Source organism: Neodiprion fabricii, chromosome 4 (assembly GCF_021155785.1).
Source record: "Neodiprion fabricii isolate iyNeoFabr1 chromosome 4, iyNeoFabr1.1, whole genome shotgun sequence".
Lineage (NCBI taxonomy): Eukaryota > Metazoa > Arthropoda > Insecta > Hymenoptera > Diprionidae > Neodiprion > Neodiprion fabricii.
In genome coordinates this window covers 40243812-40266093 of record NC_060242.1, presented here as the reverse complement: position 1 = coordinate 40266093, position 22282 = coordinate 40243812, and the positions used below count along the sequence as shown (strand labels likewise).

General features: G+C 40.7%; 3 protein-coding genes across 5 annotated transcripts; 1 reads left to right on the top strand and 2 right to left on the bottom strand.

The window, feature by feature from the left end:
* Positions 1–5: 5 nt before the first annotated feature.
* Positions 6–8905, top strand: LOC124179640 (integrator complex subunit 1). 3 transcript variants are annotated; one of them, XM_046564241.1, is made up of 15 exons: positions 6–260; positions 413–467; positions 701–939; positions 1167–1642; positions 1737–3026; positions 3133–3308; positions 3397–3549; positions 3634–4311; positions 4397–6187; positions 6294–6608; positions 6712–7174; positions 7280–7404; positions 7483–7679; positions 7791–8063; positions 8179–8905. In XM_046564241.1, exons 3-15 carry the CDS (start codon positions 777–779, stop codon positions 8292–8294), a joined length of 6216 nt encoding a protein of 2071 aa, XP_046420197.1. In that variant the 5' UTR covers positions 6–260; positions 413–467; positions 701–776; the 3' UTR covers positions 8295–8905. The 3 variants fall into 3 exon arrangements, with proteins under 3 accessions (XP_046420197.1, XP_046420196.1, XP_046420195.1); XM_046564240.1 differs by having other exon boundaries at positions 6–428; positions 719–939; XM_046564239.1 differs by having other exon boundaries at positions 6–467; positions 719–939.
* Positions 8503–10709, bottom strand: LOC124179641 (nuclear RNA export factor 1-like). Its single transcript, XM_046564242.1, has one exon. The coding sequence runs from the start codon at positions 10593–10595 to the stop codon at positions 8982–8984; it is 1614 nt and encodes a 537-aa protein (XP_046420198.1). The 5' UTR covers positions 10596–10709; the 3' UTR covers positions 8503–8981.
* Positions 10710–10837: 128 nt separating this feature from the next.
* On the bottom strand, positions 10838–13224 carry LOC124179642 (nuclear RNA export factor 1-like). The gene has a single exon (XM_046564243.1). It carries the CDS (start codon positions 13047–13049, stop codon positions 11469–11471), a length of 1581 nt encoding a protein of 526 aa, XP_046420199.1. The 5' UTR covers positions 13050–13224; the 3' UTR covers positions 10838–11468.
* Between the last annotated feature and the right edge of the window lie 9058 nt (positions 13225–22282).

The window sequence follows — 22282 nt, the reverse complement described above, 5'->3', positions numbered from 1 at the left end:
GGCTGCGCTTGTCGGGCGGTGTTGTGTTGCCCCTGTCGACACATTTTCACGGGAAGTTTTTCGTTTCGTTGCGTTGCTCGCTACCGCGGCGTTTTACTGCCTGTGAAAATGCACCCGCATACAGCGTTGCATACACATTGCACTACTGCAGTCGTCAAGAAATTCGCTTAATTCGGTTGTGTTGCACCCAGTCGCACCGCAGACACTGCAACTGTTTTCGAGTGATTTGAACTCCAAAAATGAGGAAGGGAAAATCAAAAGTATATTGATGTAATATTTAAGTGAAAACTCCAATTAGAAAATATATTGAGAAAAACAGTGGTAGCATGGAAGCTTCTTCATCGTTCAAAAAATTAAATACGTTGTCTTCCTGTTAAATTATGTGTCAAACGGCTTTTCTTTCTCCGTATAGGTTAGGTTGAGATGCGGCGAGAATTTCAATCGCAGATTGCGAACTCCGTTCTTCGGTAAACCGTATTTAATGATATGTGTATCATGTTTCTGATTACTCTCAAATTTTATGCAGTTCCTTGCTGCATAAAGTTATAACTGCTTCAAAATTGTGTTCTATTTTCCTGTTTCTCCTGCTTGATCTCATTACATTCTTACCAATTTTACATACTTAACAAGCCCCATAAACATTGTCTTATATACACTTGTATAATTGAATGGTTTAACATAATTTATTTCATTAAAATAGATGTGCATCTATATTTAGATACAACTATCGATCAAGAGCATAAATAGTTTATGCGTTGCATAAAACGCAGGAACAAATGGATCGCGTAAAGTCTGGAACAGGCCGTGGGGCCAAGAGCAAAATAGCTCAGCATCCCGCAGACTTGTTTGCTCTTGGATCAAAAAGTTCCAGAGGTGAAGCTACAGATTCCAAGCGACCTGGTGTGATCCATGGGAAGCCAGGCCCGAGTTCTACCTCAAGTACGGCTAAGTCCTTAAAATTATTGAGAAAGTAGAAATTGATCGTGGGGGTAGACTTTTTTCAGTGCTACTAAAATTTACACTTCTTAGCTTTCTTTAATACTCTCAATGCTCAAGATAGCTTGTGTTTTTAAAATAAGATTGGGAGAATGAATTTGCAAAGACTTCTGGATCGTAAATTAGCCAGTCAAGTGGTGCATCGTTTACATTGGAGTATTTTCATGCAGGTTCAGATCGTAAGAAGGAAGCTCCACCGGGATCATTGCAGTCACTTATTCCTCAGAAAAAAGCAAAATTGGCTCCACATGTCCCACATTCTCGGCCTCCAATGTTAAGCTCGGAGACTTGGGAGGGTGTAGCCATTGATTGTGATCCAGCGGATTTAGCCCCGATGGTCCTCGAAGCAAGTGAAAATGACGAGGCTGATAAAGTTGTTGGACTTGTTTGTGGAGCTGTGAGAACACTTAAAAATCAGAGATGGAAGCCAGACACTTTAATTTATATGGGTTTAATGTATTTGGCCAAAATACGCCCATCTATTTTTTCAAATGACTGTATTCTGCATGCTTTGTCGTCGCTCCTCAAACGAGATCAGACACATAATTTCAAGAGCAAGGGAAATCCCTTGGTACCAGTGCTAGCGGCCAATTTATTGATGAGAGGCTTTCACGAGAAGAGGAATTGGCCAGAAATATTTGTCAAAGTAATTGCTGATATCCTTTAATTGCCTTTTACCAAATCGTAAATTTACGCATGTTTGATTATTTCACGTTAACATATCCAATAAATTCTTACAGCTTTACATCGAGGATGCACTGGGTGAACGAGTCTGGGTAGATAACGAAGAGTGTAAAGGATTTGTGGATAACATTTTGACGGGTTTCAACACGAGGCACCCACCCAAAAGTATATTACAGCCGGATGTGTCGATATTAACACCGAGGGAGTGTCACAGTCCATCGACCTTAGAGGATGACGACCCCGCCACCTCTGCTATTCAGTTATCCGGAGACAAAGAAAAAATCGAGTTTCCAGTTATGCCCAGATATGCACACTGCATAGAAAACATTGAATTGGTTGTGTTAGAGACAGTAAAAGAACAATTGAACAGACGTCAACCAGAGTCAATAACCAGAAACTTTTTGAAATTACTCTCCTTTGCTTGCGGCTTTGTAGAAATTCGAATCATCGCTGTTCCAAAATTAGAAATGTGGCTACACAATCCCAAGCTTATGAGACCTGCTCAAGAATTACTCAGTTATGTCTGTTACAATTGTATAACGCACACACAAAGAGACGTTGAAGTGATAAGTCAGTTGGTGAAAATGAGGCTTAAAACTAAGGCGGTAATCAACATATATCTGAACGGTGTTAGAGAGCTGATAAGCCTCCACCCAGAAAATTTATCAACAACTCTGAAACATACAATCTACAATGAGTTATCCAGTGCTAGAAATCCAAATAACATGCCGATGCTTGCAGTTATGTTTCAAGCTGCTCCTGAAGCTGCTGCAAGATTACTTGCCGAAATATTTCAAGATTTGCTTATGAATCGCGAGGATTATTTAAGACCTTTAAGGGCATTGTTAAGGGAAATAGTCCGTGTATGCAGACACGACATAAATCTGCTCACATTGGCGCGTACGTTGATGGCAGAAAGAAAAGAAATATCGCAGCAGCTGCTCAGCTTCGAGTTTAAAGACAGAGTTTTTGTATCGATTATTGATTTATTGTGCTTGTGCATGTTTTTGGCCATCAGCCCTCAAGTCAAGGAGGCTGCCTTGCTGGCTCAGAGAGGTGACAAAAAAGATGTAGCCCTCTTGCAACAGTTTCAAAACTTGGTCGCCACTTTACAGTACGAGTCTGTTTCCTGGCTTCAAAATTTAGCACCGCAGATGTATAGTGTTGGAAGGAACGAGCTAATTCATGCGTTGCATAAAATATTGCTGTTAGAATCTCCGGACCATTATTACAAGCTGGATAACTGGCCACCAGAATCAGATCGAGTCTTTTACATTCGTTTAGTATCGGACGTTCCTCTACTGCAAAGCACGTTGTTAAGATTACTGCTGATAGGGTTTTCTAAGGTGAGTTTTTTTTCCTTTTTTTTTTTAAAGCTTATTTTTCTTATTCAGGCCTACCTAATCAGGCAATATTAATTTGGAATGTTTTTACTTTCTTCTTTGTTTTCAGGAAAATGGTGTAACACATTCTGAAACCTTGGAAGTAGCTGATCAACTGATAAGGCGAGCAGCTTTGAACTCCTCTGAAAGCTATCCTACTTTAGCAGCTGACAAGATGGACATAATAGAACTGATTTTCAATCTTTGCGTCTATCAACCACCAGGTTCTATCAATATTCCTCCAGAGTAAGTTTTATACTTTCGTACACTGCGAACTGAGCAGTACAAAATCTTCAAATGATATTTACTTTCTAATCATGCTTTGCTTTTTTAGTTACGAACCACCAACCTTGGCTATATCAAATTTGTATTGGAAAGGTTGGATAATGCTACTGATACTGGCAGCCCATAATCCATATTCATTCGGTGCAGTAGGATGGAAAAGATATCCAATTTTGCAAACCTTCATGGAAATGTGTATAACAAAGTAAATATCCTTGTCATTTTTCGAAACTCAAATCTTTTTTTCCTTGTTTACTTAAAAATTTGAGCAATGACCTGTTTGTTTCAGCCACTTTTCATATCCCCCACCCACGATGGCCTTACCTGAAGTTAGTGAACAAGAACGAGCTAAGGAACTGCAAGTAGAGGCGATAGAGAAGCAAAAAATACTAGAGTATGAAACCCACTTGGCCGCTGCATCGACGAGAATGCAAATTTCCGAACAAAATAGTCTTTTATTATCTCAATTAATCACAATGGATCCGACCGGAATAGCAAGAAGACCTCCGCCAGCAGTTCTGGAACAATTGCAGTCTCTAAACGTATCTCATCGCCTAGGACATTTGCTCTGTCGCTCACGACGGCCTGACTTTTTGCTGCACATAATCCAGAGGCAGCAACAAAGCTCATCTCAGAGCATGCCATGGCTTGCTGATCTTGTTCAGAACAGTGAGGGGGCGTTGAGCCAATTACCAGTTCAATGTCTCTGTGAGTTTTTATTATCAACGAGCGTTCAAGCAGGCGATAAACAACCAAGGCAGCAGCAACTACTTGCTCACCTGCAGAAGTTACTCACAGATCCAACTCAGGATCAACAACATGCGTACGAAGTATTGGAATACTTTTTGAAACGATTAAGCAGCCAACAAAGCGCCAGTCGAGCTCAAGCAATTACTGGTCTTGAAACTGTTCTGAGGTCTATTCCTCTGGAGGAGGAAAGCATGGAAGTTGAAGGCGAGAGTGAAAAGTGAGATTTGTACATGATGCATGGCATTTTTTCTATCCCCTTATGTTGTAGCAGGAAATAATTTTTTGTTTCTTCTGTTTTACAGAGAGATATGGTTACTGCGCAAGCTGCCTTCCATCCCTTACTTCCTGTCTGTTCGCTCGTTAGTTTCTACAGCACTGCGTGGCGCTTGTCAAGTTGAAAACTGCCCGGATTTAGTGCGAGCATACATAGCATACCTAGCTGTGCATACACTGGACGATGATCTCACGGAACTAATTGATCTGGTGAATGAAATTTCGCAACTAGTCGTTGAACGAAGTACGATTATAGCCGCCATCTTACCGCAACCAGACAATGAGAGCATACAATCTAAGCAGACACTGCACGCTTTTATGGCTATATTTTGTAATTACCTTCAAAAGGCTAGAGCGCCGAGAGGCGAGGGATATACTTGGTCTGAAAGTCAGGATCAAATACTTGTTCAGTGGAATACCGGAGAAGAGTGTACCATGCACATTCTAGTCGTTCACGCCATGATCATCTTACTGACTTATGACCCGTCAGACGATCCAGGATTGTTTAATGAATTACTGGAAACCTGGTTTCCAGAGAAGAACGAACCGCCCAAAGCGTTTCTCGTTGACACTAGTGAAGAAGCCCTCTTGATTCCTGATTGGCTAAAGTTAAGGATGATTAGAAGCAATGTCCCCCGTCTGGTTGACGCTGCTTTGAAAGACTTGGAGCCTCCTCAGCTGGTATTGTTCATTCAAAGCTTTGGAATCCCGGTCTGTTCTATGAGCAAATTGTTGCACACCCTTGATGCAGCGGTACAGATTGATCCGAGTTCGGTTGGCGAGGCTGTTTTAGACAAAACTTACATGGCACAATTAGTTGAAGTTCAACATAGAAGGGGTGCAACTGGAGGCCTGGTCTTTGTGCAAGTTTTGCAGCTTGTTGAACCGCCGTTGCCTGACGAGAGTCAGTTCGTATTTGAAAAACTACAAATACGCTTACCGCCCAGTGCGATGGTGCAAAAACAGTCGTTGATACAGTGCTCGGTTAAAACTGAAGTGCCTCATCTTATCAATAGACTTTTCATCGAAAATATATCCACCAATCAAAAGGTTGATGCTTATCGAAGATTGCACAAGATTTTAACAGGGGATTTGCAGAATCCTGTTAATCAAAACGGAACTGTTGTTCTTGCAATTCAACATATATGCAGCGTTTTAAGCTCCATGCAAGTTGAACAGTTCTTGGCATCGCTCATTCTTATGACACAGTTCTCGTGCACTTTGATGCGCATTATTTTGTCACCACTAAAAAAACCGTCTACTCCCCAGCATGTATTTGACCTTGGACGTAACATGTGCTTGAATTTGATCTCATTGATGGGGGATATAAAGGCACCGATTTTGTGTATATTAAAGGACTTTGCCAACATGCAATCGAGCAAGGATCACCAGCGCAAAGAACTCGCAGCTCTGACGAAAAATCGCGACCCGCTAACTATACTGGGAAATATGGATCAGTTGAATTTGGAACGCGTCGGACGCAAACTTTTGGACAAATGCCTGAAGCAACAGAACAATGACGTTCTAGTCGAAGCCATGGCCAAGCTTCTTGTTTCCGATAGTAACGAAGGTGTTATAAAACCTCGAACCGGCCTCCTTATTGACTGGCTGGCTGCAGTTGAGCCAGAACTACTTGGAACATGTACAAATCTTCAAATGAAACTATTGTTCGCCAAGACTGCAGTGAAGGTTAAAACTGACAATAGTGTCGTCAGTTCGCACGCTTGTAGGCCCTACTTGTTGACATTGTTGACTCATAGAGCAAGTTGGGCTACGCTTCACAAGTGTGTAGGACACTTACTCGACAAGTGTGACAATGTGTAAGTGGATTTCTTTATCAATCTCAAATAAGATCAAATTTTCACATCTTTATCATCTGTAAGAATCTCAATTCTCATTCCTATATCCATAATTTTTCTCTGCCAGGTACGATCCAACTGCCGTTCTCGACTTTTTATGGGCGTTGACTTGTAACCCAAAGCTCTGGCAAGGCAGGGATAAATTCACTCCAAAACACTACATCCCTGAAGATATTCTACTTCTGTCTGAAAAGCAGTTACTAAATCTTGTTACGTATCTGGTAAATGAGGCTGTAGTTATTTGCAATCAGCAGAGTAGAAAAGCTGCACTCAATCAGATGGAAGGAAGACTGGATTTATTACTGCACTGTGTATCTACGGAAGAGAAACTCATCTGTAGCGTTGTCAAGCATCTGGCTTCTCAAATGGAAGATTTTGATGGGTACTTTTATTTTGCTATTGTGTATTTCTGATTAATCACTGCAATTGAGGTACTACAATCTCCTCAAAATCACATCCTACAAAATCCTCTTTTAATGTTTCAGAGTTCACTCTGACATGGCGCATCAATTTTTACTTCACATGTACATGAAAGTACCTAAAGTAATATGTTACTTGGACGCATCTCAGTCAAAGAAATTTGTCAGTGATGCAAAAATCACAGACTGGACTGGTTCGGTACTTGATTGTACAAGCCATTCGTTGTTAACAGCTTTAGCTGCAACCCCACGTCAAAAATCATGGGTCTCAAAATCTCAAGAATTTGAAGTTTGCGCTAGAAAAATGGCTGCTGTTCACCCTATTCTGGTTTTACGGCAATTACCGATGCTCGCTTCCTCTCTTATGGGAAGATCGTATTTAGATTTTGGTCAATTCCGAACCGGTCATCACTTGAATCTCTTTGTCCAAGTGATGGGCTTATTGGAACTATTGCAGCCACATTTGTTTAATGAAGAACACAGAATCGCATTTGAGGATACGCTCGAAAACTATTTCCAATGCTTCCAGGCAGGTTCAATTATTGTATTTGGTTATGACAATATTCAAAAAATTATCAATATATTCACTGTACATTCACAATGAAATAAATAACATCTTCAATGTTTTTTCCAGCACTACGGGCCGATAAAGGATCTCATATCACTTCTCAATCGATTTGTCGCTCTGGTCCAGGCTTACATTTCTCACGATGCGCAAAAGGCTATGAAGTATTTATACAGACATTCGCACATTTTGCAGTAAGCAATTCTTTTCTTTATCCTATTTTCAACTAATCTGTTGCACAAACTTGGTGCTTATATATATTCTCTGCACAGTGAGCTGCAACTCCAAAATCCAGGATTAGCTAGCTTGCGTACATTAATGTCAGGCATCCCAGTACCAAGAGATTGCGAAGACGAGGATGGAGAAGAGGTGATAGTTGCTGTCGTACCACCGCCGCCACCCCCTGAACCAACAATTCCCCAGCATTGGGCGTCTTTACTTGCGACACTGAACAAACTGCACGGAGAAGGTAACTGGTTTCTGTTTTCTGGTCACATGATAAATCAGTACTACTTTTAGTGCTATTTTTTCCTCCTAAAAACTGTAATCTTTTACTTTACGTAACAATAACTCATTGCAGAAGTTTTTATGGCGCTCCAAGAGATTGAACACTTGTCATCCCGCAAGCCGTCTGTCCTGGAGCTGGTCAGTGACTCCATATCTGAGCTCATTTTATCCCCACAAGGCAATATTCGCTCCTTAGCTCACACACTGTTAGCGAGGGCCTTGAAACACCGCCCAGCATCGAATCAAAACATTCTCGCCGCATTTCATAGATGCCTAGAAAGTCCCAGGGCAGACGTTTTGATGTCTGCGCTCGATAGATTGCCTGACATCGTCGTGTGTATGCAAGGTCAGAAGATTCACATTTTAGAAAAAAATATGTTTCCTCTGTTGAGGAGCGTAAGAGTTTAACCATCTACGAATCGTACATCATTTTCTAATAGTATTGATTGATCTTCTTACAGAGCACGCATTACCACTGATGCAAAAAGTGTTTGAGCTTGGAGTAAACTCAAATGTGAACACTATTCCTCACATAAATAAAAGTATCGCTTTGTTAAACATACAGCAGGGCTGTTAAAGTGGTTCAAAATAATAAAAGACTCTCGGAAGGGAAAGGAAAGCCAAAGGTGCTAATATTGTGCCAGATTTGTGTGTGAATGGTATGTTGTGTTCAGTGATAATTAGATGTTGACCGACTCCGGAAATTAGGGAAATCAGTGTTACATCAAGCGCAAAACAAGAACTTAAGTCACAGAACTGTTTTGACTGCCTTTTTTTAAGAGACGAAAGTCACATTTGTTATCGAAAATGATACGTTTTTTTCGAGTTATGAGCATTTAATTCATGAGAGCCGATCATCGTAGAGTGGCGCAATTTACTCACTGATTAGGTAACAAGTTTATAGAACTATAAATCAGCTGATAGAAAAACAGTTTATTAGTACATAATATGTCTAATTGTACAAAAACATAGTGTATAGACTATTATTGTTACGAATCTAATTACAAATACATTGTACATACTACTAACGACGATAAGAATCAAAATATCTTATGTGTAAAATTGAATTGTGAACAAGTTTTAAATTACTTATAAATTAACTATACATTATGTATATACATATCTAGTTCAGTAGTATGTATTTATTACGTCAAATAATTGAAATTGATATAAGTTTTTTTTACCATGCATGGACGGTATACGAATGTTTATTTTTTTTTTTTCATTCAACTAAAATATTTTTGCATAATTATGGTGATCACATTCATTGGAAAGCTTTGTTTGGAACATCGTTAACCATGTAAGCTTTCATAAAAGAGTTTATTGCCACACGAATATCCCACTTTGAAGTTTCTAAATATTTTTTACAAGTTTCCCTGTTCATTGTTGAAAGTTCTGATAAAAATCCGATTAGTTGATCCTTTTCCGCATGGCTGAACAGTGTCGGTTTGAATCTCGGTGCATCTTTCGGCTCAAATTTACTGTCCCTGTTATCTCCAGTTGTAAAACTTGCTGGCGCAACATCAAGGTGACATTGATCATTGACAATGTTGTACTCATTGTCATCTTTGGCAACGATAACAAAAGTTCGGTTAAAGAGCATTAACTGAAATATTAATGACTTGTAATAAAATAGTCCTTGCACAGAAATGACCAAATGCTTTTCGCCTTGGTGCAATAAATCTACGTGAAACGATCTCAAGTTGTGCGTGGTAGGCGGCTGCTTTCTTAGCGCTGAAATAATTTTTTCTGGTCCCCTCAGTAAATATTCTTGGCATTTGGCATAGTCAACAAATTTGAGAAGATTACGATTGTTAGCAAACACCCTGTTTAAACTCTTCTGTGTATAAGTAGGTGCGTTTCCTATAGTCATAGAGTAAAATGCATCTCTATCGTAAAGACCATTCATTACTATTCTGTCCTCCTGATCATAAAGGGTGAAGAAATGTCGAATGAATTGTTTAACAAGCCCAAGCTTAGCCCCGTCTCCTATATAATTTGTATTCATGACTGGGGCGAGCTTTCTTTCAACTCCGATAATAATTCCATCCAATTTTTGGATATATGGAAATATATTCTTTATTGCTCTAATGTATTCCTCAGGTGTTGCGTACTTTGTGCAAAGCGGATTACCGTCCAGCCACAGTTCGGTTATTTTGAATTCTGCAAAATAACGCAGATAGTCGATCTCGGATATTTCATTGAACCGCAAGTCCAACTTGGTCAGATGGTAGTTGAAGAATTTTTCAAAAGGGACAAAAGCGCTTATTCCATTGTGCCGCAGCACCAATTCTCTTATTGGCAACTTCATCTCCCTCAAATTGCCTATTATGCCCATTTTTGCACATCGCAACACAAACAAAAGTATCCTTGGCGCAGCGACTGGGCAATATATCGAACCAAGTGATTTTACCTTCTGGAAATTTTCCAAGTTCAGTATCTTTCTACCGGATTCGTATTTATAGTACAAAGCTTGAGCCACCGTCTTTGTTGGATTTAATTGCAGGTCTTCCATGCTTAAAAAACCTAAAATTATGTCTATATTTAAGACATTTCCAGATGGTGTTATCACACACAGATTTTGTTTGACGAGATTCTTTATCGCTTCTGCATTACACTTAGTCAGGAATGTTCCATTACCACCTCTTTCTACGTAGTACATGACAGGCAGCAAAACTTCGGGTTCGCAGGCATTTATTACAGAGATCAGTACTTCGTCTTTCTCAAACTTCCCGGCATCAAATATTATAAATTTATGCCAGAGATCCTGGCGAGCCGCAAGGGCTAGTTCGTGGTTATTAAACGAGGGTTTTAGATGCGTCAACCTGAGGGGTTCCCATGATATTTTATTTTCTGTGGTTGCTGCAGCTGAGGCCATTGCTTCTGTCGATTTCCGTCTTTATTATTTTCCAGTCGATAGCTTTCAGTTTTAAACACGAGGGGTATAGATGAAAATTCGTTTACGATAATTAGCGATAGCCAAATGTACACAGCAAAATCGGTGAGTTACCTTTAACAGCATAAAGTTATCTACGCATAGGTTACAATTACAAATGCATCACTTGTTTAACCTCCCGCAGCGAAATTGATTGGCAGTTCTCGCTGGACTGTTATGTGTTGCATGCATGAACTATTTTATTATTTAAAATACGATATTTTGGAACCATAATCTTTCAGTAATAACTGTCCTCTGTTTACGATTGAGACTGCACTGTTAATACTGACATTGTGATTCAGTTCAAGTTAGGTTAGCTTGGTTGCAATGTATATAAGACAGGTATCTACTGTATCCTCCGTACAAAGCGTTGTAATTGGCTGGTGATCATACGACGGTTATTCATTTAGAAAGTAATGAAAAAAGAAGCGCTACTTTCGATCCCAAATGGTTTAAAATACGGTAATGATAGAGTTTATGGGTGTTTCAGTGATAGTTTTCCCATTTCTGGAGTATATTTGATGGGTAGAATGATACTAGATTCTTTGCTTGTTTTTATTTTTTAAATATTTACAAAAACTCGCGACTACAATTTTACAGTCTTATTTTGATAAGGATTACCTGCCGCACATGATTGTGTGCAGATTTGTACAGTAAACTTCATCGTGGTCAATATACAGTTTTTACATTTTGCTTGTGCTTAGTAATTGTTTCATGTATCACATGGGCAACATTCAACTGTGCAACTGTTTTGTCATGCAAGTAATATCCAACCGTTGAATTTTACTTTTTCAAGAGAGAACCCCTTGATTCTAATCACTTTTGAAATGCTTCAGGTGGCACGCCAGATTTCTTATAGTTTTCAACAAAATCAGCAATTGCTTTGCGCAGATTCCAGCCTGCATCTTCCAAGTACATTGAGCACCACTCACGATTCATTGTCGAAACATCTCTCAAGGTTTGTATCAATTCATTTTTCTCTGTACGACTGAAACAAGACGATTTGGAAATATTTTCAATTGCCTCATCTTGATAAGTCTCTGCCAATCGGCCCAGAGGTCCAAAGTCCACATGATACTGATCGTTGATGATGTTATATTCGTCGTCTTCTCCCTCCCTTAATATAAACGTTCTGTTGAATGACAAAACTTGAGTCGTTTTGTTGTCCAGTACCCTCAATACTCCTTCCACTGTAATGGCAATGTGATTGTTACAATCATACAGCAAGTCGCACTTGAACGTGGTACGGTCATGCGAAGATTGTGGCAGCTTGTTTAAGGCTTTGAGAATTGCTTCAGGACCGCGGAAAAGGAGTTGATGACTCTTGTCAAAGTCCGTAAGTTTTGTCAGATTTCTATTTGCAACTATGAATTTGTTGAGATTCTTTTTTGCAGCAAGAGCAGGCGGGATGCCAAGTGTCATGGAGTACAACGCATCCTGGTGATACAAGCCTCTTAATATCATTCTGTCGCTCTGATCATAAAGGGTAAAAAAGTGATGGACGAATTGATTGACCAGTTTCTTTTTCTCTCCATTGCTAAAATATGTATTATAAGTGAGCGGCATTCCAGGTGCCCCTATGTAGACCCCATCCAGTTTGGTTAAGTGCGGACAATACCGCCTCGCAGACTCGATGTATTTTTCAGGACTAGAGTAATTCTCGCACACAGGATTACCGTCGAGCCATATGTCCGTTATTTTGTGTCCCCTAAGCGGCGTTAGCGCTTCCATACCCATGAGGTTGTTGTATCTCAGGTCCAGTGACTTCAACATTGGACTTAAGTTGGAACTCTCTATAGAGGACAAGCTCAGGAGTTCGTTGTGTTGTAGGTTTAGATGTTCAAAACCGTTGAGCGCGTTCTTTGCTACCTTTAGAACATAGCTGAACGTCCTTAGCTGCGACAAGGGGCAGTAAACTGTCTTCGACATTTCTATGTCCTTGTGGAACCTATCCAGGTGTAATATCTTTCTCTTTGGATCGTAACGACGATTCAGCGCAGCCAGCAGGAGGGCCTGAATATTAACCTTAAGGTCGTGGATAGAAGCAAAGCCCAAAGTGATGTCAATGATCAGAGGATCGCCATTTGGGTTATTTATAATCAAATTCGATCTGCAGAGCTTGTCAAGTGCCAGACCGCAGTTTCTTGCTATGAAGGCGCTGTCCTGGCCGCTCACATGGTATCTCACTGGAATCAGATCGGCTGGTTCAATCGCGTTGATTATCAACTTTAGGATGAAATCCTTTTCGTAGCGAGCCCCTCGGATCACTTTTATCTTGTGCCAAACATCCGGACGACCCATCAGCGATCGCTCTTGAAACATCGAACCTCCCATCGTTATTTTTAACGCTGTCGACGGGTCCAGCTGCACCGGATTCAACGTTACGTTGTGTTGCATTTTTACTGACTACTTGAGTTCTCACACAATTTCTACTTAGTTAATTGCAAGACTCTCCCTTAAGAAATAATTCAGATTTTTAGAGGTTAGAGTCTTACCCAGTTAACCAGTTTACTTCACGCTGCATCAACAATTTTGCACTTTAGAATGTTTAGTTTTTTCGAATTGTCAAACAGGAATCTGTTTAGGTGGATTTTCACGGGCGTCAAATTGCGCAACGGCAATTTGACGCAGCAGCGCCACGCCGTTGGTGGGAAAAGTCATTCATGAAAATGAGCGTTCTCAACTCTACCGTTGGAACATTTCAGGGAGCGCAAGCGCACGACGATTTTCGGTTGTCACACCAAAGCCCATTAGGGCAACTGTCTTCGTATTCTTTAGTCACATAGGAGGTGTTTGGTGATTGGCGGTGATCGGAGGAGGTCCAGGAGGACGAGCACGATGTGAACGAGAGGAGGGGGGGGGGGGGGGGGCGTCGAATGAGCAGGGGGACGAGGTGGTCGGAAGTGGTCGGAGGTAATTGGGGGTGGTTGGCGGTGGATGCGGTTACGCTTCTGCTCACGGGGATGATCGAGCTGATCGACATTCCTAAGTCGCAGTCGACAGGTAGTCTTACTTACTCACTTTGTACCGACTCAATCTGAAGCTTTCATACCGACATTACTTTGGCTGCTACGAATGTCGGTGCGAGCTCGTTAGGTAGAGTCGATAGAGCAGAACCCTCCTACGCTTACAGGCCGACCTGGGCCCACTTGCCCATCAGAACGATTGGTCAATATGCAAAAATTTTAGATTAAATCGAATTGAAAAGAATTCATTATAACAGAATGTGAATTATTTTTTAATAATATTCTATCTAAAATCTGTAAAAATGGAATTACTGATAAAGTCGCGTACGTTTGCTAAGAATTAAGATATTTTAAATATTTCTAAGAATTTAAGCTCACATTTGAAGCACATAATTGTGTATATTGATAATTTCATTATTCCACATCCCAGATAAAGCTCGAGTATCGTTGGAAGCTCATTCCACGTTTTACTCCATTTTCATTGACGGTTTACGTAACTCGAGTGATTTTTCGTAACGAATATGTGGAACGGTGAGAATTTCGTAAGAACCTATGATCACGAATAAACAAAATTGCAAGTAAAATCCAGCTGATTGAGACGGAAAAATACATGGCTATTGCTGGTGCAGTTATTTGAAAGAGTAAAAAACGTCAACAGGAATGTATCATTGAAGAATTCCAGCACAGATATAGGTATAAGCATGTCGGGTTTATTTTGCGATTGTTACCGCTGGTGCCACTGATTGCAGCGAATGAGAAAATATTACGCGAAATAGCGCTGGACGTTGTGGAGCCGGAACAGAAGAACGATCACAGCATTATAGCAATTCAATAATAAATTGTAGAACCCTCGGCTGCGGCATTATGCGCTGGTAATCACAGTAATAAGCAGTTTTAAAAGTAACGTAAGTACGTTGTAGGTAGTAACAAGTACGGCGTAATCGTCGGGAGGTAGTTCTATATACGTCTTCGAGGGCCCATGGGCGTCGTCCCTCCGCCTCCCTCAATACCTCCTCAGGCTCGTATCCACGTCCTGCAGCACGATCGAATTCCACCTTCGCGTAATAATGTACGATCTGCATCTTTACCCGCAGCTCCTAGTCCATATTCTCCGCGGCCCGTCGCAATTTCCAGCTTCTCGAAACGTCTCGGGGTTTCTTTCCGTCGGACATCTGATCGGATTGTGCTGAAACCTAACATGCACAAAATTTACCTAGATTGTTGCTGGTCATGTGATTATGATGTATTCACTGATAGACGGCGAAATTCAGGAATCTGTAGCGATACCACGAACAATCGAAAATATCGCGTTGACGCCAATGCGTAGCTTCAAAGATAGATGGAGCAAAGTCGAGAGGCATGTGCCCGCACTATGCCAACATCTAATTTGATAACTGTGGAAGAAAAATGATAATGATGGTAGTAATAATGACCCGTGATCGCGAACCTCGCGCGCAATACGGCTACTTAATACCTACTCCTGATGTAGGTGGATGTTCCACGTTACCAGCTGTATAAAAACTTTACAGTCTTATAACTTGCAACATAATGCAAAAGGATAATTGAAAATTGGCAATTTTTCGAAAACATTCTGCTGACGGTTTAAATCCTACGGAAAACTAGTCATCTGTTAATTATTTCTGCGTAACTGTAAAATGGGTAGATCAACCATTGACGAGGAATCAACTTGAATAAAAAAAAAACTGTTGATTTGTTTACCGTTAAATTAAAAAATTAGATTTCTCATTGACAGGCTGAAACGCGAGATGAATTATCTGTATAGTATTTACTCCATTTGTCAAAGTTAAGTTATGCCGGTTGCCTTAATAGTCGGCCGTCGACTCGCGTCTTTCTGAGGATGCGAGGTATCGAGAGAAGGCGAGGAAGAGTAGTTGGCAAGCGTCGAGATGACACGAAAAAGCACACGGTAGCGTTTTATAATGAGGAACTGGTCGACGGGAGTTCGAAGCCGCGCGCGGTAGCAGTTGACACTTTATTAAAACCGAGGGGGCCACCGAACTCGCTTTGGTATCAATCTCACGGGGAATTCTGCTTGTTATAAGCACGGACGAATGTGTCCTTAAGAAATACCGAACAGTTTAATAAGCAAGTGGTAGCCTCGATACAAGATATGAGCATTCTCATCCATCAAATGCTACCGTCTGCATACAATATCCCTGCACATACATACATACGTACCTACATACGCGGAGGCTTCTCGGACAACGCTGAAAGTTGAGAAACACACTTCGAAGTCGCGCCACATGCCCACGCGTTAATATACGCACGCATATAAGTATGTATATACCCGTGAATGTATAAACGCGAGCTCTAAGGGCAACCTGTTTTCCCTGGTTATTCTTTTTTTACAGCTTCCGCTCAATCTCCGTTTCCATTTCGAACTCGTTAATTTCTCGTCCTGATGTAGATTGAAGAGGCGGAGGCAGGCGCGATCCTTGTAAAGTAAGTGCACCACACCGATTCAGTCTTTTATATCCTGAAACAGGTACCAGAGCATGTGTGTTGAGCATTTTTAAAGGGCCCGCTTCGTCTATCGGGCGCTTCAAGAACGCCTGAGACAGGCAACCGGACGTTCATCGGTGTATATAGTTGCATATAGTGAAGGCACCTACCTCGTGAATTTCACAAACAAAATTCGCAGCATTTAGCCATTTCTCGAAGATAAAATCACAAATAAATTATTCTTGCCACTATTGGTCTCATCGTGGAATATCGTTGGAGGATAGGTGAACTTTAAGAATAATCGTGCATTCAAAATGGAATCGCAAGCGTTGAAGCGGCAACCATTTTGTTTTTTTATTACTTTTAATATTGAACGGTCACTTTAATCGATTTATATCCAATTCACATACTCTGAAATCTTTCCTGTATGTGGAGTTTGGTGTTTTTTATGTATCCATTTTTTTTTTTTTTTTAATACGTATTCGTCCATTACGTATTTCCAAGGCCTGGAGTATAGGATAAGCAGATATAAAAGCCTAGCAGCACGTATACCGGTAATAATCAACTCGTCATCTGGTCGCGTGCGAAAAATACGTTCATTTGTGCGGCACGGGCTTGCATGACCGAGCAAATAAATAAAACGGCAAACACATCGTATGGACCCTGGACCTCGTATTTTATATTTTATCCAGTTCGAATGATTGATTGCACTTGCTGCTGCGTCGATAAGATCTCGCGAAATGCCGTTGCCTTCTGTACTTGTCATTTCACGCATTGTTTATTATTACCTGACAGTTTTATGTGTACCTTTATCGTGATCGGAAAAACCACTGGGTTATATTGCGGACGGAAAGCGCGTTTTGCTCTACCGTTGCAGGATCTGGGCTCTTTTTTCTAATACCTCATCGTTCTGTTTCCCGAATACCGCCACTCGTAAATTAATCGAAACATTGAATCACGCCTCTGATCTAATGCATAAATGTCTTTCACCCTGAACCGTATATTAGGTGATAATGTTTCGAAGTTTTCACCGGGCTATGATACTCATCACGTTCACCTGTGTTATCTGTAGCGTTGAAAATGAAAGAACTAAAAATTGAGGTCGGTTATTTCAAAATATAAAGAAAAAATTGAACCGTGATACCGGATAAAACTTATTGAGCGGGTTTCGTTTCAACCTCGCAGCAGAATATAGAGGGGCATAAGAAGATAGTAATTACCCACAGAAGCGGGACTCGAACCCCGTCGAACCATCAGACCTGCAAGGCACGATCCTTGATAAGTATAGTAGTTTCAGAATCGCGTCGATTCAACGCCATATACTCCCGCTATTCTACTTTACAGGTGTATTCTATTCGAAAATTATTGCATGCTGCATCAACTATTTACGGTGGATGACATGCGGTGCTAGCCAAGAGCATATTTTCTTAAAAAAAAGTTTTTTTCGAAAGTTAACTTCCAACCGTTATTTTCTGTACCCAAAACACAATTCTAGAATTTTTTAAAATTCTCGAAGATTTAAACAGTTCCACGTGTTTGCCTCTCTTAAAAAAATAAATAAAAATTATGCGCATTGTTATATTTGAGGTCACAAACTTGATCACATTTATTTGAGCTGTGACATAAAATCATGTACCAGAATAATAACATCGTTACACGTAGTTATAATCGACGCATGATTATTGTTGCAGGTATGATTTATAGCTGTGTTGTTTTCTTCCTGCCTTATACAAAGTAGGTATGTTTCTGCTGTGCTGCAGATATTGTAAGGTAGGCGGGCTTTTAGCTGCCTGACTGAACGGTTTTACATGTGATATATATATTCCGCACTTGTTCGTGGGTGTGTACTCCTCACCTTATATACACGTGCATATGTATATATACGAGCATATAAGCAGAATATAGGAACTCGTGCGATCGTCCGCGTCCGCCTACCTCGTCATTATCTCCCGATACAGTTTTACCCCCATTCTCTGTTGACTTTTTTTAGTCTGTTTGTTTTTTCTTCGCTTTCTACTGCCCGTTTTTACGCATCCCCTCCATTATTGATCCCGCATACTCTCCTTAGTTCATTCCCATCATGCGGACACGCTTTTCCATATAACATAATAAAATTCACCAGATCCCGCTGCATGTGAATGCAATCGGTACGGGATATATATAGAATTCCGTTGAACTAAACACGGATAATTCAAAGTCTGCTGTGAGCAAATCACCTTCAAATAGCAGCCTCACACCTACTAACGTGCATGCTGCTTGAGCCGTCTAGATTCCCGCGTGTTCTCTCCCTTTCCAATAAACCTCTTCAACGGCTATAAATGAAGGCTTATTAGATTGGTTGCATGTAGCACAAATTGAATCGCGTCTTCATTCTCCCGATGGTGTTTGTTATTTTTATTTTTTTCGTCGAAACTGAATCCTTATGGTAATTTTGTTTCCTCATGGAGTTAAAATTGTAACGGCATAAAAGCATACAATTCGAATATACGCGAATGCCAGTTTCTGCAGAGCCTCATTGCGTGAAGTTGCCCGCTTATACCGCCTGATACAAGTGCAGATTATTCGACGACGCAGAACAGAAGTATTGACATATTCTGTGGCAGCTGGGTAGCCACTTCCTAACCGGTGTGTTTCCCTGAACCGTCGACTGCCAGGAATCAATGACAAATCCAATGGCAACGGCGCCGTCAGCACGCTGAGCGTATCGAAATTCTGAGGTCGATATATGTAGTCTGCATTCTGTTCCTCTCCTCTCCTTTCATGCGAAAACGCTGCGGTCAGTTGGCAGCCCTGACGGCAAGTCGACAAATTTGAATGGTAACGACAGTTGGAACAAGATTTTGAGTTTCGAACGAAAAGTCCTTCGGGCACGGGTTGCGAAAATGGCAAGAAGGGAGACGCGACCGACCGACAAATGAATGGGGGAAAATCGACGCCTCGAAAGTTTGAAAAGTTTGACGGGCTCTTCGGAATGCGGAGTACGGTTGGCCGCCTACACCTGGGGCACTGCGAAGTCTAGTTGAGTCTTAGATTTATTGGCGATAGAGGTTCGATAACTGCTCGTGCATTACTCCGCCCACAGGCCAGGCAGCGCCGGTAACACCCTGCCATGCCGCAAACTTACCTGCTGTAATGCCATGCTACGCTATGGTGCTGCAGTCTTGTCGAGTATATACAACGCTGTATTGTGCACGCGGGATATCGGATTCTCACCGCGGCTTCAGGCGGCTCAGCTATATGCGTTATACGGAGAGTTTTCTCTGAAACTCGCCGCTCAACGCCTGCAGATAGCCAACTAGAGCTACATCTCGTATCGCTGCATGCTCAAAATGTAGCTTCGGTTGCCTATTTGCGGGCGTTGCGCGATGAGTTTCAAAGAAGACTCCGGATGCGATTCCACCTCGTTTCCTCTCTGTTGTACGGAAACTCTTTGAAAATTATAATTTGTAAGTAATTTTAGCTCCGATGCGATCGATTCATGGAAATTCAACATCCCTACTACGATTCCCATGACGTGAATGCAGGCGACGGATCTCAGCACTTCCTTTTACTGCGTCCTCTGTGCTGAATGTATACCTATGGATAGGTATAATGTACACTTCATGTCTCCATATCTACTTTCACTGAGTATGCTGCCCTGCGACAGCTGCCAATCAGTACTAACAGCGGCATCAGCATTGCCAGAGGTTTGTTGCAGACGATCGCGACTTAACGAATCACAATTATATTCCCATAGCCCCAAGGAGTTGCGGCGGGAATCGCTGATCGTTGCTCTTATTACACGATTTCTCGGGGGATTTACAACGCGGTTCCTTGTTTGTTTACAGGTGCATCAATCGCGCGAGAATTACGTCAATACTGAGAATAAATTATTCTCGTTCCTTTGAAATTTATTACCGTTTCATCCGACTACCATCTCGTGTTCAAACTTACGCAAGTTACACGATTTACGAGTATTTTATGTGAAGTTTTCATACTGTTACTATTTCAGCTCTCGTATAAGATTGCGTATTATTCTTTTGTGTAAATTTTTTTTTCACACTTTCGGCGGACAGTCTGACTCACCAATTTAAAACAGCTAACTTGTAATTGATTATGAAGTAATACATATTATACACCAAAAACATCCAGCTTTTACCTATAATTTCAGTCGGATAGAACAAATTTTGAATGTTTACTTTATCATGATAACATTATTCGCGCACTGATCATTAAAGATCAGTGTTCGTCATTTATGAAACGCTCAAACAAATACACTTGTAAATACTCTTTATGCAAGAATTTTCAATTAATAAAATCAGATTACCATGGCAAATATTTTTTACTTTTTAAAACTCCTTCTGGAAATTTTAGTTTGGCAATTTTAGCTAAGCCAAAAGAGAAAAAAAAATATATAAATGAAGTGACACAAAAGAAAAATTAGGCTCACAAAAAACGGCTGCTTTGTATATCCTGACGTGTTTTAGGGCACTTGAAGCATGAAGGAAGAAACGAGGGCGAGCCTGGTTAAGATCGTTTGGTATTAACCGAGTCTTGAATTTTCGTGATAACTAAACAGTGTTTAATTTCCACTGATTAGAGGGGTTTCAGCTATCACGATTCACTTGAGATTTGCGGCCACGCGTTAACTATACGATGCTTAGGCACGCGTATACTTTTACATATTACATCCCGTTGACACGTTATTTGGTGAATAATATATTGTATAGGAAGAACAATTTTCACCGTTGCAACGGTGGCACGATAAAAAAAAATCTAACGTCGCCATCATACGAATTATAACGTCAATTTTATTACCCTGATCATATAGATATTTTTAATTAGCCTTTTCAACGTAACTTGCGTGTATAATTTTCTTCGTTAAATCTTATCCCAACAATACTTTAGACCTCCACAATTATTCAAATTTTATACAGCAGCAGTTTTTTTTAAAACTTATGCTTATCCTTTATTTTAAGGTCAACATTGCACGTGCTGATATTTCAAAGTTTATCTCGCACGGTCGTTAAACAGAGGCAAGAGAAAAAAGTAATGATATGATGAAAAAAGAACCACAGCGTGGAAAAAAAAACAGAATAAAAAGAAGTATAGAAATTAATCGATGCTTGAAAAATTGAAGACACGTATATGGTTTTGACTGGCCGCCGGTTGTGAGAAGATGAGAAACGGCGCGGGAGGTCTCATCTTTGGTGCAAAGGATTGATGGACACCAACGCACACGCTCAAGACCTGCGCATCTGTGCCTTGAACTTGTACGAATCGATGAGCAAACGAACACAACCGAACCTATAATCATCGGTCGTTAGCGCCTCATTCACGCCAGGTCTTTCCGAACGTCCGGGAGACGACTCGTCGCAATGAAATGCCTTACTTTATCGAACGTTTATGTCGACTGATTCGACTACGTCCTCAAATACCTATCCTCTGATTTTACCCGAAAAACTGGAGCATTTAATCTTCGATTATTAAAGACGAGCAAACATTTTTTTAATGTTATTATTCAAACGATTAACATTTACAAGAAATTCGAACACCGAGTGGTTCGAATTTTCCCGCGTACTCAATGACGTCACAGTGGTTGTGATCAATAGCGTGACGTTGTGTAGAAAGTCGGCAGTGCAGTAACCAATCGGAGTTATGTGAATCGAGCGGACTGTTCGAAGAGTAACAATGCCCATAGTGGAAAAATATAGTAATTAAAATAAAGAATTTTCAGAATAACTTTTTCAGTTAATAAAATTTGATCGGATTCAATATATCATTATACCGAATTAATCTTGAGTTATACATATTTGCATTTTTTAGCTGAGCAATCTTAATATTGTACATGTAGTCTTATAAGGAACGGATCCAGTTTAACCGATAGTCTATTATTGAGAGCAGGTACCGTAAGAGCGTTTTTTATTTTTTTTTATTTGTAGCGTAAGCGTGTGTAATATGACGGTGGCGGAACCAAGCTCTCTCGGGTAAGGCGCACTCAACACCTCGTCTGGTATATGGAAGTGTTGATGATCTTTGAAACTGGTTGGCTCATTAGTATGTGAAAGGTGGTGCCACCCACTGGGCGGAGCTGCAGGTCATTGAAACAATAGTGTTGTGACTCGAGCTCATTAACCTCATCTCGATCCTCCTTCGGTTCAAAGAGAGGCTTGCATATAGCTATTCGAACCTCAATTGATTTCTATGATTGATTGTTCCTGA

What these genes read in the sequence shown, in the direction of transcription:
- LOC124179642 (XM_046564243.1), bottom strand. Translation starts at nt 13,049, where the DNA reads ATGCAACACAACGTAACGTTGAATCCGGTGCAGCTGGACCCGTCGACA.
- LOC124179641 (XM_046564242.1), bottom strand. Translation starts at nt 10,595, where the DNA reads ATGGCCTCAGCTGCAGCAACCACAGAAAATAAAATATCATGGGAACCC.
- LOC124179640 (XM_046564241.1), top strand. Translation starts at nt 777, where the DNA reads ATGGATCGCGTAAAGTCTGGAACAGGCCGTGGGGCCAAGAGCAAAATA. An exon ending in CAAATGGAAGATTTTGATGG is followed by an intron (nt 6,609 to 6,711) that starts GTACTTTTATTT and finishes TTAATGTTTCAG; the next exon opens with AGTTCACTCTGACATGGCGC. An exon ending in AGACATTCGCACATTTTGCA is followed by an intron (nt 7,405 to 7,482) that starts GTAAGCAATTCT and finishes TTCTCTGCACAG; the next exon opens with TGAGCTGCAACTCCAAAATC.